This window comes from Pteronotus mesoamericanus, unplaced genomic scaffold (genome assembly GCF_021234165.1).
Source record: "Pteronotus mesoamericanus isolate MK-2021 breed Mesoamerican mustached bat unplaced genomic scaffold, CSHL_Meso_final contig_98, whole genome shotgun sequence".
NCBI classification, from domain to species: Eukaryota; Metazoa; Chordata; class Mammalia; order Chiroptera; family Mormoopidae; genus Pteronotus; species Pteronotus mesoamericanus.
The window spans coordinates 7,667,501-7,680,818 of NW_026555295.1; the positions used below are offsets into that span (position 1 = coordinate 7,667,501).

General features: G+C 32.5%; 1 protein-coding gene across 6 annotated transcripts in view; it reads right to left on the bottom strand.

The window, feature by feature from the left end:
- Nucleotides 1–13,318, bottom strand: part of EHBP1 (EH domain binding protein 1) — a 359,207-nt gene that overhangs the window by 35,765 nt on the left and 310,124 nt on the right. For 3 of the 6 annotated variants that reach the window (XM_054586910.1, XM_054586908.1, XM_054586907.1), the window contains 5 exons: nt 12,651–12,758; nt 9,501–9,625; nt 6,698–6,836; nt 6,419–6,525; nt 3,591–3,714 (listed from right to left, as the gene is read on the bottom strand). In XM_054586910.1, the coding sequence (XP_054442885.1) occupies nt 3,591–3,714; nt 6,419–6,525; nt 6,698–6,836; nt 9,501–9,625; nt 12,651–12,758 (603 nt within the window). The remainder of the gene's footprint in view (nt 1–3,590; nt 3,715–6,418; nt 6,526–6,697; nt 6,837–9,500; nt 9,626–12,650; nt 12,759–13,318) is intronic. The other 3 variants (XM_054586913.1, XM_054586912.1, XM_054586911.1) reach the window with 1 other exon arrangement.

The window sequence follows — 13,318 nt, forward strand, 5'->3', positions numbered from 1 at the left end:
ATCAGACTGGATTTGACTCCTGGCTTCACCACCTGAGAACTGTATGAACTGGGAAGTTATTTCCTTCACTGAGCTTCAGTTTCCTCACTGAAAAACGTGATATTTATAGTCCCAATAATTAATGGAACCTATCGCACACGGCCTTGTGAGAAGGAAATGGTGCATTTAAAACAGTCTCCATATAGCCAGACATATAAGTATGAAATAAATATCAACAATTATTGTCATCTTTACAACTCAAAAATTTTACTTGTGGGCTCAGTTCTTCACTTTAAAACTATGGTCTGTTCCTCAAATGATGAAGCAAAGAAACATTCTGAGGAATGTATAGAAAAGTTATTTCTTTTAATTCTTATTTTCCCCAGGTATATTTAATATTTTTAAATGGTTAGTTAGGTTTTTGTACTGATAACTTACAAAAAGCTACAGAATTAGTATTTTTGGCCCAGGGACTTAAGGAAGTTATTGTGATAATTTTTATCAGTGCCTAAGTTTATAATGTTGTAAGATGCGCTTTTGGGGCGGGGGGTGGGGAGAAAGGGGTGGGGTGGGGTGTGTGTGTGTGTGTGTGTGTGTGTGTGTGTGTGTGTGTGTGTGTGTGTGTGTGTGTGTGTGTGTTGGTAATTACCCCCATCCCCGTTTAATTTTATACTCAAAATGTAAATAAAACACTGTCTCCTTTTTAAAAAAATCATTAGTTTAAAACACTACAGTTCATAGTAAGAAAGTCTGATAACCATCAAATGAAAATAGTTTGGGAATGAAAAATAAACATCATGTATTACAGTAACATTATTTTCAGAACTAGTAAATAGGCCCATCAACATTTTTGTTCTAAACTCTATCTCTTCAAGAATTACAACATTGCTGGTAAGGAACCATTAACACCATACTTAATACAAAATGTTAGCTTGGAACTCATATATATTTCTAATTAATAAGTTTTACTCTATCCAAAAAACTAACCATTACAAACTTTAAGTGCTAGAAATGTAAAAATTCATCCCCTGCAACAATTATAAGAAAAACAAACAATATTTAACAACAACAAAAAAAAAACATTGAAAGTTGATGGAAAAATTTCTCTAGTATTTGCATAAGGATTTTACAGGGAGGTGGAATGGGAGAAAATACACACACACACACGCACACGCAGACACTCACACAGTACTGTTATTTAGTATTCAGACTATCACTGATTCAGGATTACTCAATTTTTGGAAACAAACCCCCACAGTTGCTCTGCCTCTGCCACTGATGCTGTTCCCCACAAATGGATGCAGGAATCTCTTGAGTCCTTCCTTCTCTACTGCCATTTCATCCCTAGCACATTCCCATCTCGTAGCTGGATAAACTGAGGCTCTCTCTTACATTCCTTTGCTCCTGTCTTGCTAGAGCCTTCTCCAACAAACCAGGAGAAATGCCCAGCAGTCTAGGCCACCATCCAGGTTCCATCTACCTGCCTTTTATGATGATGAAGATTCAATGTCAATGTCTGGTGCTAAAAATGTAGAGCTGCTCAAGCTTTGGGAACCAAGGGCTCAAATCTAGGACTATCTGTATTATTTTAGTTATATTTTAAGTAAATAAGTTTTTGTGGGTTTGTTGGGGCTGTGGATGGTGCACCATGACTTTCAGATTATAAATGATCTGTAGCTGGAATGGAGCCACTTCAAAGCTTCACTGGTGATGTGTGGAATGGCAAGGAGGACATGGTGAGTCTTTTAGGGTTAGAACCCTCGATAAATCAGGATCCAAGTGTAATTGAAAAGAAGGACACAGAATTTCTAGCTTTCACTCTAGTGGCACAAAGCTTCTTGTATAGCAACATCTATTTTATCTAATACAAAAAGGAAAGGTGACTCATTTGAAAGAATTTGTTTAAAAAATTAGTCTCCTTAAAATATTTAATGGCAAGTTTTAAAATGCATTACAGAAATTATACTACCTAGTTTATATTTTTTATATAGTTAACTAACATTTTCAAAATCCCTTAGAAATCAAAGGAAAAATGCAAACATGAAATAATACATTGGGTTATGGGATTTCTGTTGAATCCAAACATATACATATGTATAAGACTGAGCATACAGATAATTTGTTAGGGCAATAATAAATGTGTTGTAGGTAATCTGGTGTAGAAGGGAGGATCATGTATAATAGGATTCTGGTGACATGAATTCTAGTCTAAAGTTGGCCACTTACTGATCCATGTGATGTGCTTTTCCTGTGCCTCTATCTCCTCTGTACGAAAGGGTTAGGTAATTGTTTTCAAAAAGTCTTTTAAAAGTTTTCTTGGTTTTAAATTTTAGGCAGTAGAATCTTTTCTTTAAATGAACTCTTTCAGGAAGGCTGCTATTTCAAATAAGTAAACTCAGAGCTATTTTGTTTGAAGTAAGGTAAGAAATCCAGACACCTGTCTGCTTTCTGCTCCTTATGGTCTTGGCAGCCCCCAGGTGCCTCTGAAGAAGATTTCATGCTCCGCAGGACACAGTTTGAAAGCCAATAGGCCAGAAAAAGCCAAAGGCCTCTTTCTATTCCAAAATGTTCTGATTTTACTAATGTAGGCATTTTCAAATGTTATATATATACATATATATTTTTCTGAGTTCTTTAATTGTAAATATATTCTTTCTTGGCAAATAGAGAAAATGCCAAGATTAGGCATTTTCAGGAAAGCTTTCCAATCCTAATCTACTACTACTAATTCACCAATCTATTTTACTGCTTTATTAATCTATTTTTAACACTGTAATAAAATTAAAGCAATTAATTCAATTAAAGGGATATATTTTGACATTTTTTTCTTAATACAATTTAACTTAATTTGATATGATTTCAATTTATTTCTCATTTTTACTCCTTTTGCAGGAACAGCATTTTAGAGACATAAGTGTGTGTGTGTGTAACCACACATCCTGTTTTTTCATAGTAGCTTATTGTGCAGTTGGGAACTATTAAATCACTATTGGCAATCAGCATCAAATGCCAATCTACCCTCTGGTTAGAAGCTAACTTGCTGCTCTAACCCATTTTTACAAACCTTCCTATATACCTTAATCCTTTCAAATGCAACTGTGACACAAAGTATCACAGACATTTAAAAACCTGTTCTCTTGAAAAAAAAAAATTGTGGAGCATCAGTAACCAGATAGTATTCTCAAATTTCAGTGATCTAGTCCATGGAGCCATCCCCTATGCACAGTGCTCTGTTTCATGCAGTACATGGCTTTAGCTGGCCAAATCTTTTTTTTTCCCCAATGAATCGGTAGAACAGTGAAGATCTTACTTTTTTTTTTTTTTTAAAGCAGTGGCATATCAATGAGGCACAGATGTGTATTCCAACTCTGCATGGATGAGCACACTGTTCAATAGTGCTGGCTCACACGGTATCAGGGCAAGTTATCACTTCCCATGAAGGCACTCTTATCACCAGGGCCCAGAGAGGTGGCTGCAAATCGCAGCCCTTTTATTTTCAAGGCAGTTCTGCTGAACATTCAGGCTTCAAAGATTCACACTTCCAAAACTCTATAAGAGTTTGTGAACGCTCAATTTGCCAAAACTGTTTACAGTGTAATTGGGCACCGTACCTGTGTCCATGAGATAGCGAAGGCGCTTCTCCACCAGTGCGGCACGGGTGTCAATTTGCTTTTGCTCATTCTCTAGTGCTGCCAATTCTCCTACAACATACTGACTGGTGTCTTTGAACCCCTTCTGTTAACGAGAACAAACAGTAAGGAAAAAAAAATCACTTGTAAGTTGCATTTTTCCTTTCTACAAACACTTAGTAAAGCACTTAACTAGAGAACCAAATATACCCTTAGTATCACCCTTAGTACCAAAAAGCAACTCTCTGACTCAAAGAATTTTCATATGTATTATAAATAGCAAAACTTTTGTGAAAAGAGAAACTCTCAACCATGTAGTAATACATTTATAATTTAATACCCATATTTTCCAGATTTAAATAGTTAACACTAATTTAGTAAAAATCCTCCTTACAGATGAGGCGGAGTAAGCATGGACAAGGACAGAAGACAGTTTTCTCCTTGGTAACTGTCAAAACAAATACCAATGTCACCTTTAATTCATAACCGTAATATACAAAACTGGAGTTTTACTAAAGAATTGTTTCTTAAAGCATCTATCCTGAAAAATCAGACAGACATGTTCTTACAAAAATATAGAATTAAAGAGATGTGTCTTGTTTCCATACTGACTACTATTTAAATGCTTTTAAAAATGATGAGAAGTCTCTTCTATCTTCAGTCTTCCCTCTCACTGGCTCCTGTACTTTAACATGTAATTCTATTGATGTATAACTAATAATTGTAGCTGTGAATTCTAACTTGACAGGTGGTTACAAATCTTGCTACAAAAGATCTAATGCAATTTAGTACGATGATTTGGTTAATTTTCCATTTAACCACATTTGAATCTCAACTTGAAATTTTACTTTTTACAACCACCTATGTAAAAAAAAATTATCCTTAAAAGTTTTATTTGAAGTAGCAGATAGTATTATAAAGTATCAGTATAGTCTTAATACTTATTTTCACATTACAAATTTAAATCCTTAGGGGGCAGGGTTATTATCTATGGTAGAGTTACAAATGGATTAATTATAGCTCCCCTTGGAATACCTGTTTACCTTGTGACATTTCTAGGGCTGTATTTCCTAAGTAACTGAGAAATATTGAAGAACCGCTTAAGTGATTACTCTCACCATCACCACTACCGCCAGCACTTACATTATTTATTCAAACAAATAAACGTGAGCAAATCTCTGCTGTCAAATCCCTTCCCTACCTAGAAGCGTATTAACCTCTAAGAAGTCATGAGGAATTATCTTTTGGTATTCCTAAACAAGAAAAGAAAATAACAAATATGTTATTTATGAGCATATTTTGGAATTCTCATGCTCAATAACTATATCCAGCCATACATATAACTTATGTCTCTTTAGAACTAGTATATGATTTGTACTGACAGGTTAACTCAATTTATATTAGGTTATTGCTAAAGTGATTATGGTAGTTGACAAACTTAAAGTTGAAATATTTTAAGAAATTACAAAACTGATAATTTCTCAGGATAGTTATAATCACTGTATAGTGACTAAATAAGTCACTAAATAAGTGACTAAATAAGTCACTGTATTTTTTAAAGTCATACAAAATAGATATTATTCTATCTCAATATGAAATATAACAAAAATTATAACAACAGAAGAAATGCTAATAGGACCGTTAAAGTTATAAATAATCTGGTGAATCGTTTTTGTACCTATCTGCCAGACAGCAGAGTATTTTCAAAAAGAACTTTTCTCATTCCATCTATAGGGTCAAAAAAAAACACAGTGGTTTGCAAAGACAATATAAGTAACAAAGATATAAGAAAGCAGAAGTGATAAGCAACAAATAAAACTTGACTGTTTTTACTGACTGATTCAGATAAAAACTAGTAATAAAATTTATAATCAGATTCTTTGGTGTGAGTATTAGGTATCCTCATGTATTCTGAAACTTAAAAATTATACCAAATATTTCATGAGGATATTTCAGTAAACTAGTCTACGTACTGGGGATCTAGTACAATAGCTTAAAAATGAGAAGTGTTTTAGGGCCCAAAAGTGTGGTTTGTAACTTTGGGTGCACTTACAAGTATTTTCAAATCCAACAAAGACTATTTTAACAGTAAAAACAATGAAAATATTTACATAAATTGTAGATAATAAAAAAAGTAGCACCATTAAAGAGAGCTATGCTTTCAGACAAAAATTCAAGTTAAAACTTGTTCTTCCTGCTTCTGTCCTGCAGCTGTCCATCAAAAGCAGCTTTCTCCCTGCGGTCTATCAAATATTTCCCTCACAAATCAATTTTACACATGATCAGCCCATACCCCTACTGAGCTGAACCTCCCCGTTAATTAAGTGAAGAAATTACCATATATATTATATTAATGCAAACATCATTCAGCTAGTAATTCACGGCTGATCTGGATAATGGAAAGGTTGAACACCCATTAACCCAAGCCAACAAAATGGGTTGGCTGAGAAATTCTAGCAGGTCTCATGTGACTTTTCCCTCTAACTGCAGGTCTGCGGTATCTGCTATTGTAATAATTAAAATCCTCCCGGTAGATCAATACTGGAATCTCTTTATGGGAAGTGCCCTGATGGAAATGTCTCAAGGAAGCTGGGGCTGTGGAACTCTGAAAAATTCATTTTTTTTTATCTGACAATTATCACCACACTGCAGACTAATTCAACAGTGCACCCCTCTCACTCTGCTTTGAATGCACTGGAGATTGACATCTTAAAAAAACCTAACATCTCATTTTAACAAATAAAGGCACTATTTCCACATACAGTTTGGAATTATCAGCAATCATGAAACCACACAAAAAATTAATATACATTAAGCACTTCATCTTCTGATGGCTTCCTCTGAGTTTCAGTTATCGCTGCCTTCTCCTCATTTCCTTTCTTTGTATCTTCCTGTATTGATCTCTGCCTTTTAATCTCTTAAAGAAAAAGAAAGACATGTAAAATTATTATAAAGCTTGATATTTGTGTATTGAAATGTGAATTTACATTATCAACTTCACACACACACACACACACACACACACACACGGACATACACACATACTATTAAACCATAAGATGGGAAAACATTTTAAAAAATGTACCTACCTGGTCTATTCTCAACATATTGACTGAAAGACTGAAGTTGAGTTTTTCTGACTGTAGACTCCTTGCTGAACACAACAGGATTTCTAAATCGTTCTGTTGCTTTTTGTAATCGCTCAGTCCGGAGATCTTCTGCACCATTCTAAAAGCATAATAAACATGGTTAAGAGAGTCCTGGTACTATACATGTGAAATTGCACATTAGTAAAACAATTTTTACAGATTTAAGAAAATGTCAATTTATAAACTTTGTGAAAGAAAGAGGATTTTAAAGAGGTCTAAATAGCTCAACTGCAAGTTCTGTTACCTGTAACCAAAAAACTTTGGGAGACGCGGTTTAAATGAGGATCACTCTGGCTAACTTTGATTCATTAGACACTGTGAACCCCTGTGTTTTCTCCAGATGATATATATCATTTTAAAGCCATGTCTATTCTCCCGTCCATTCTGCCCCATCAGTTTGTACAGCCCCACAGACTTGTATGACAAGAAGAACTAGTTTCTAATTTTATGCCCATTCAGATAAACCACTAATGCTGGATGAAGGCTAAAAGGTGGGATTATAATACTACCCCACTGAACTGCATTTTGTCAGCTATAACTTTCCAAAGCCAGATTTGTAAGTAAGCCCTTTATAGCTAAGGAAACTACAATTATCTTTTCTAGAGCTTCCTATGTTAATACTGGTAACAAATTCAAATGGTTCTATCAACAAGAAATATCCCAGAAGACTGAACCACCGCAGTGTGTGGAAGCTGCAGATACCGAGGTGCTGTGTACCAAACAAATATTTCATTTTATACCTAATCTTTTATTATTTTTATTAAGTGTTTTGAAAGTAAATAGGGAAAGGCTAAGATGCATGACTAATAGCTAAGCCTGCTGAATGCTGAAACTGGTTATCAAAAGCTACCAAGACTTTGCCCTTCCTCTGCATTGAGACAATCAGTAATGAGGGAGTCCTCCAATGGCCTATTCTCTAGCCTCAAGGAGGCCTGGGATACAGAATCCTCAAGGGAAGGTAACAGTTTATCCTTTTCCACAAACACAGAATGCCTCATTTATAAATGTGTAAACTGCATTTTATTAAAAAAAAAAACAACAAATCAATGCTGGAAGCTTCAAGAGAACAGATGGAGTCTATATGTTCTTTATAAGCACCATTTAAAAAATCTTAACTAAAAAGATTCATACAAAGACAAGCTGTTTAAAGCACACCTTTTGTTGGAGTAACTTTACAAATTACTACATCTTGTGTAATTTTTCATAAATCTTTCCAAGAGCATTTTGGAAAACAAAACCCATTTAATCTGCTTAAATAATTAAACCTTAAAAATGAAACTACCTCTATTTATTTTTTAAAGTTATATATTTATTAGAATCATTCTTATAATATGCTATGTAGCTAGAATGGAAACTGTTTTGGCTTTCATTTGTTTGTTTAGAAAAGTGTGGCGGGATTCAGCAAAAAGGTAAAAAAGGGAAAAAAAACTGATGGACACAGACAACACTGTGGTGACTGCTCAACGGAGGGCACAAGGGGAGGTGGACGAGGGTATAGCGGGAATAAATGTGATGGATAGAGACTTCACTTGGGCTGGTGAACACATAATAGAGTGTACAGATGATGTGTTGTAGAATTGTGCTCCTGAAACCTGTATAATTTTGTTAACCAGTGGTACCCCAAGACATTCAATAAAAAGGAAAAAAGAAGATAAATGTGTATTTTATTGCTACCATAATAACTGCCTAAAAGTCTAAAACTCGTCTTTACCAAAATAAACAAACATGGCTACATTTTTGAGGCCTGACAACTTGCTAAAATATCAGTGTGATTAGCCAGCAAATCCCATCTTAAGAAAACTTTTTATGACTGAGGACTTCTGCCACTTTACAAATGTATTCCTCTAAACCCACTAATTCAGTTAGCCTTTTCAATCCATTGTATTCTTCTTAGGCCAGCCTCATTCTGCATTAAACCCACTGCAGAAAGCAAAATTGAACGCAAAAAATAAGACTTGGTTCAGGCTTCCTTTTGTTCAAAGATAGAGACCAAAAGTCCTCTGGTGGTGCCATACACTTTCATCACCAATTTATAGAAACCAACAGTATAAGGAAAAAGCAATGAAAGTCATTGTTTTGGGACTTCAAAGCATCTCTGTGTCAGGGGAAGGAAATCCTTTCAGTCAGCAGGGCAGTCCCCATAGTCCGCAGGTGGGTGAAAAGTTATACAGGGCTAGAAGAACCCTAAAGCTAGAAAAATATTAATGATACAGTGCAAGGAAGAGGGGAGAAGACTTGAATGGGGATAATAAAAATAGTCATGATAATAATAATTATAATAATGTGGCATTTTGCCTAAAATATTTTAAAAGGTAAGATTTGTATGGATACAAAACACATACAAGTTCATAAAATATTTGCATTTTATCACATACTATCTTCAGGTATTAATTAAAATTAGTTTTAGTTCACCTAAGCAGGTCAAAGGTTGAGGATAATAGAAAAATATGCTAGAATTCTCTTAGCAATATTCTTCTTAGAAAAATATATATACATATAGAAGTCAAGAATAGTTTCTTCTTTTACCAACATATTAACCTAAAGTAGTAGTTTCTCTGAAAAAAAGTAGATGAATACTGATTACCATATTGATATTTAATTCACTGGTTATTTAACAAAAAGTTTTATATCTTAATCTTAATGTAAAGAATCTGGTAAAAAATTAATTTTAGGACTATAAAATGCTGGTGGAAATTAGAATATACAGATACCAAGTCATATATTTAAAACAAGTAAGATTTACCTTAATGTCTTGCTCTGAGCTCTGAGTTATAGCTTTCTGAGAAGCACTGGTGAGTGAATTTGACACCTGTGGCTGAACTTCTAGGAGCTTCTTCAGCTTCAAGTCCATCAACTTACTGTTTTGTTCTGTTAAATATGCAAATACTATGAATAACCAAGTGAAATGCACTTAGATATAATAAAGCCTATCAATTTAGGGGACATCATAAAAATATTATAAAATTAAAAGGACATTAGGGTTGTGCAATAACACATCAGTTCAGATATACGCAGAACTCTTTATATATATAACATAACTATGGTATAATCAAGTAGTCTTTTAGTCATTAGGTATGTTGACTATATTCTTTTTTACTGAGATATAATTGACATACCATTGTCTAAGTTTAAATGTACAATGTACAATGTACAAATATATAAATGTATCAAATTACAAACGTAATTTGATACATTTATATATTGCAATATGATCACCACTGCAGCATTAGTTAACACCTCTGTCATGTCACATAATTATATCTTTATTGAGGTGGGAACAATTAATATTTAGTCTCTTAGCATATATTGTTATTGTATGTATAAACATACATATATGTACTTTTCACCAAAGTCAGTTCCTTTAAAGAATGCAGTCAATATACCTAAAGACCATTCAGTTATATTAGAGTTAATAGTAGCTATGCTTACCTGAAAACTTAATCCTGTATTTGATGTGTATATTTATATGAATAACTATATATGTTATATATAATAAAACAAGCTATTATAAAGAAGATATTTTTAAAAGGTGGTAAACTTGATTCTAAATTATATTTTAGAGTTTCAACTCTTCTGGTATATTAAATTTATACATATAATACCATATTAAAATAAGCTCTTATCATGATCTCAGTCATGTATATACTGTTAGAATCCAATGTTTATCTGTGTACCTATATGTTTACAAATACCTTTTAATTAGCAAGCAGAAATACAGTAAAACGATCAAATTTTGAAATGTATTAAACAAGAATAGAAATTTAAAGTAAGTAAAACATGGCTACAACTTTTAAAATAAATAATTTCAAATTATTTTTAGCAAGTACATTAATTTTAATAATAAAATAGTTCAGAAATAAATAATTCTACTTAAACAAATTCACTCAAAGCAAACCTTTAATAAAATGCTTGTAAAAGATATGCCAACCATTTGGTGAATGATATTTTTCATAAAGATTAATAAGTTTTCTAATTATAAGACTCTTAATAAACGCTACTATCATTACTTTCATGCAAATTGGTCAGTTTATATTGCCAGGCTTCTCTTTTAAACAATATCTGATGAACTATGGTCAAATCATGATAAAGATTAAACAATTTATTATTAAAACATTATGAATTTTATATACATATTAAAAAAAAGAATTTTGGGGAAAATAAAGCAAGGATAAGAATTGTAATGTTTGCTACATGCTTCCAGATACCAGTTTGCATTCTTATTTCTTATTGCCATGAAACAGACTATAGCTTAATTTGGAAAGTTTGTCTTAGGCACATGCCAATACTTACTGGCATTCTTGAGAGTTGTAAACAATATATTACTTAACTTCAAAAACAGAAATACTGAGATGGGTTTTATTTTTTTTTAGCATACATAAAGTAGGAAAAGAGTTTTTAAAAGGAACAAAAACCAAGCCTATTAGGCCTAATATTAACCAAACTTAAAAGTATCCCACAAAATTGCTGTAACTAAAACTGGAAAATTCCCCTCAAGTTTCCTAAGAAATAGCTAATTTTTCCCACCTTCATACTTATTGTAAAATGAGAAAATACGCATTACTTATTGTCATTGATTTTTATACTTCCATAAATTGCATGTTAATGTTTCAACTCTATACTTATGGATGTCCTCACCAGTAAAGGCACATGTTACTGGTTTCTGATAAAACGGTTGGTGGTGGTTATGGTGAGAGTGGGGGTAAACAACATGAAAAATCTTTTTCAAAAAGAAAAATAAAATTGACCAAGTTCTACAGTATTTTAAATAGAAATAAAAGACAGCCCTAATTTTGGGTTACACATTTAAAAGTTTTCCTTAAATATCAGCATTCTCCTTGGACTAGCAAAATTATAAATACATGACCTTTAGATAATTTAAGAGTAGACCACGAAGGAGCTATTGACAAAAGGGTACAGGTTTTATTGGGTGCTCCCTATAGTTAAGATGACCCTGGTAGATTGTTTCTTGGAGAAATAACAGTGTGATTTCAAACAGAGGAAGAAACAAAATAAGTTAGTATTTTAGGGGCATGTCAGTGATAGGAAGAGACCTACTTTCATTTCCTTTGTCTTTTTAAGGAAAGGAGAAATATTAAGGACTTCAGTTCCTTAACTTGAAATCTAGAAAAATCACTAAATTTTTTTTTATTGCTAAGAGAAATCAATTCAATAAGTATTTATGGAACCCTCTGGTATACAAAGCTTTGTATTGCTACCTGCTGCTGACTTATAAAGAAAATGCCTATGAAACACTCATCTATTAAACCACAAGTAAGCATTTTATATTAAAAAAAAAACTTACAAAGCCAATTACCAATATGATTATTGGTATAATATTTATTGCTATAAGATATGTGATTTAATTTAATAGCAGTCTATATAAGCAGTTTTCAAAGCATCTTAAATCAGTTAGTATGTATAAATTAAGTTAGTAGTAGTAATAGTTAAAGTAAACACAAAATGTGCAAAATCATATTGCAACTATGACACTCAATTCTAAACCAAGTCAGAAAATCTGATTTACATTTGAATTATTCCATAGGTACTACACCTATACCTTACAACATTACACCAAAATATTTAGGTTAAGAAGCGAACCCATTATTGAATGCCTACAAATGGTATCATATACATAAAATATAAAAATGAACCTTAGTAATAAAAGAACACAAGCTACAATTTGCTATTCCAATTTTATTGCTAATTTTAACTAAATCTAAAACACAATAGTAAAATTAATGAAAGGTGGATTTAGCTAAATGATTTGTGAGGACATAAGATGTAATAAAACTACAAAAAGAATTTATTATCACTATTAATGAGATATTAATTAAAATATAATTATAAAGTTTACCATGCAGCAGGACACAAAATATTTATAATTTGAAATTACCGGGAGTATCAAGGTCATTTTCTAAGTTAGTAAGTTCATCTCCACCTCCTACAACAAAGCCTTCAGGGATCTCCTCGTTAGTATCTATCTCAATATTATCATTTTCATCTGTAGGAACATGTAGCAATAGTGTTAGTATATTGTATATTATTTGGTTTATATTGTTTGTCCGAAACATGAAAGAAGAAAAACCAGTATTTTAATGACTTATTCAAATTCAAGTCTGACGCAGATCAGCAAGTTAAAAAAATCAGTTTTAAGTCACTCTTTCACTACAGGATTAACATTTATATTTTACATTCATATGTCAAAGATGAATCGTCACATCAAAGAAGATGCAAAGGTTTTGATAATTTGCCACACGCTGTCTCTGAATCACTGAGACTCAGTGAGTTCCTATATTTTAAAAAGCACTCTATTAGTACTCTCTAATAACAGCATACGAAAGAAAGTTGGATTAGTAACAAAGTCAAACAATATTTCTATATTTCTTATTTTTATCACTTATTAGATATAAATGTATAAAGAAACAAATCATTCTTTAAAAACTTGCAACTGTATTTAAACCATTTGTATGAAGATGAATGCTTTTGTGTTATTAATGAAATATTATCATGAAAGCATTATAGATAAATTAAAAGACAAGATTGAGACTAGAATAAGCAGTA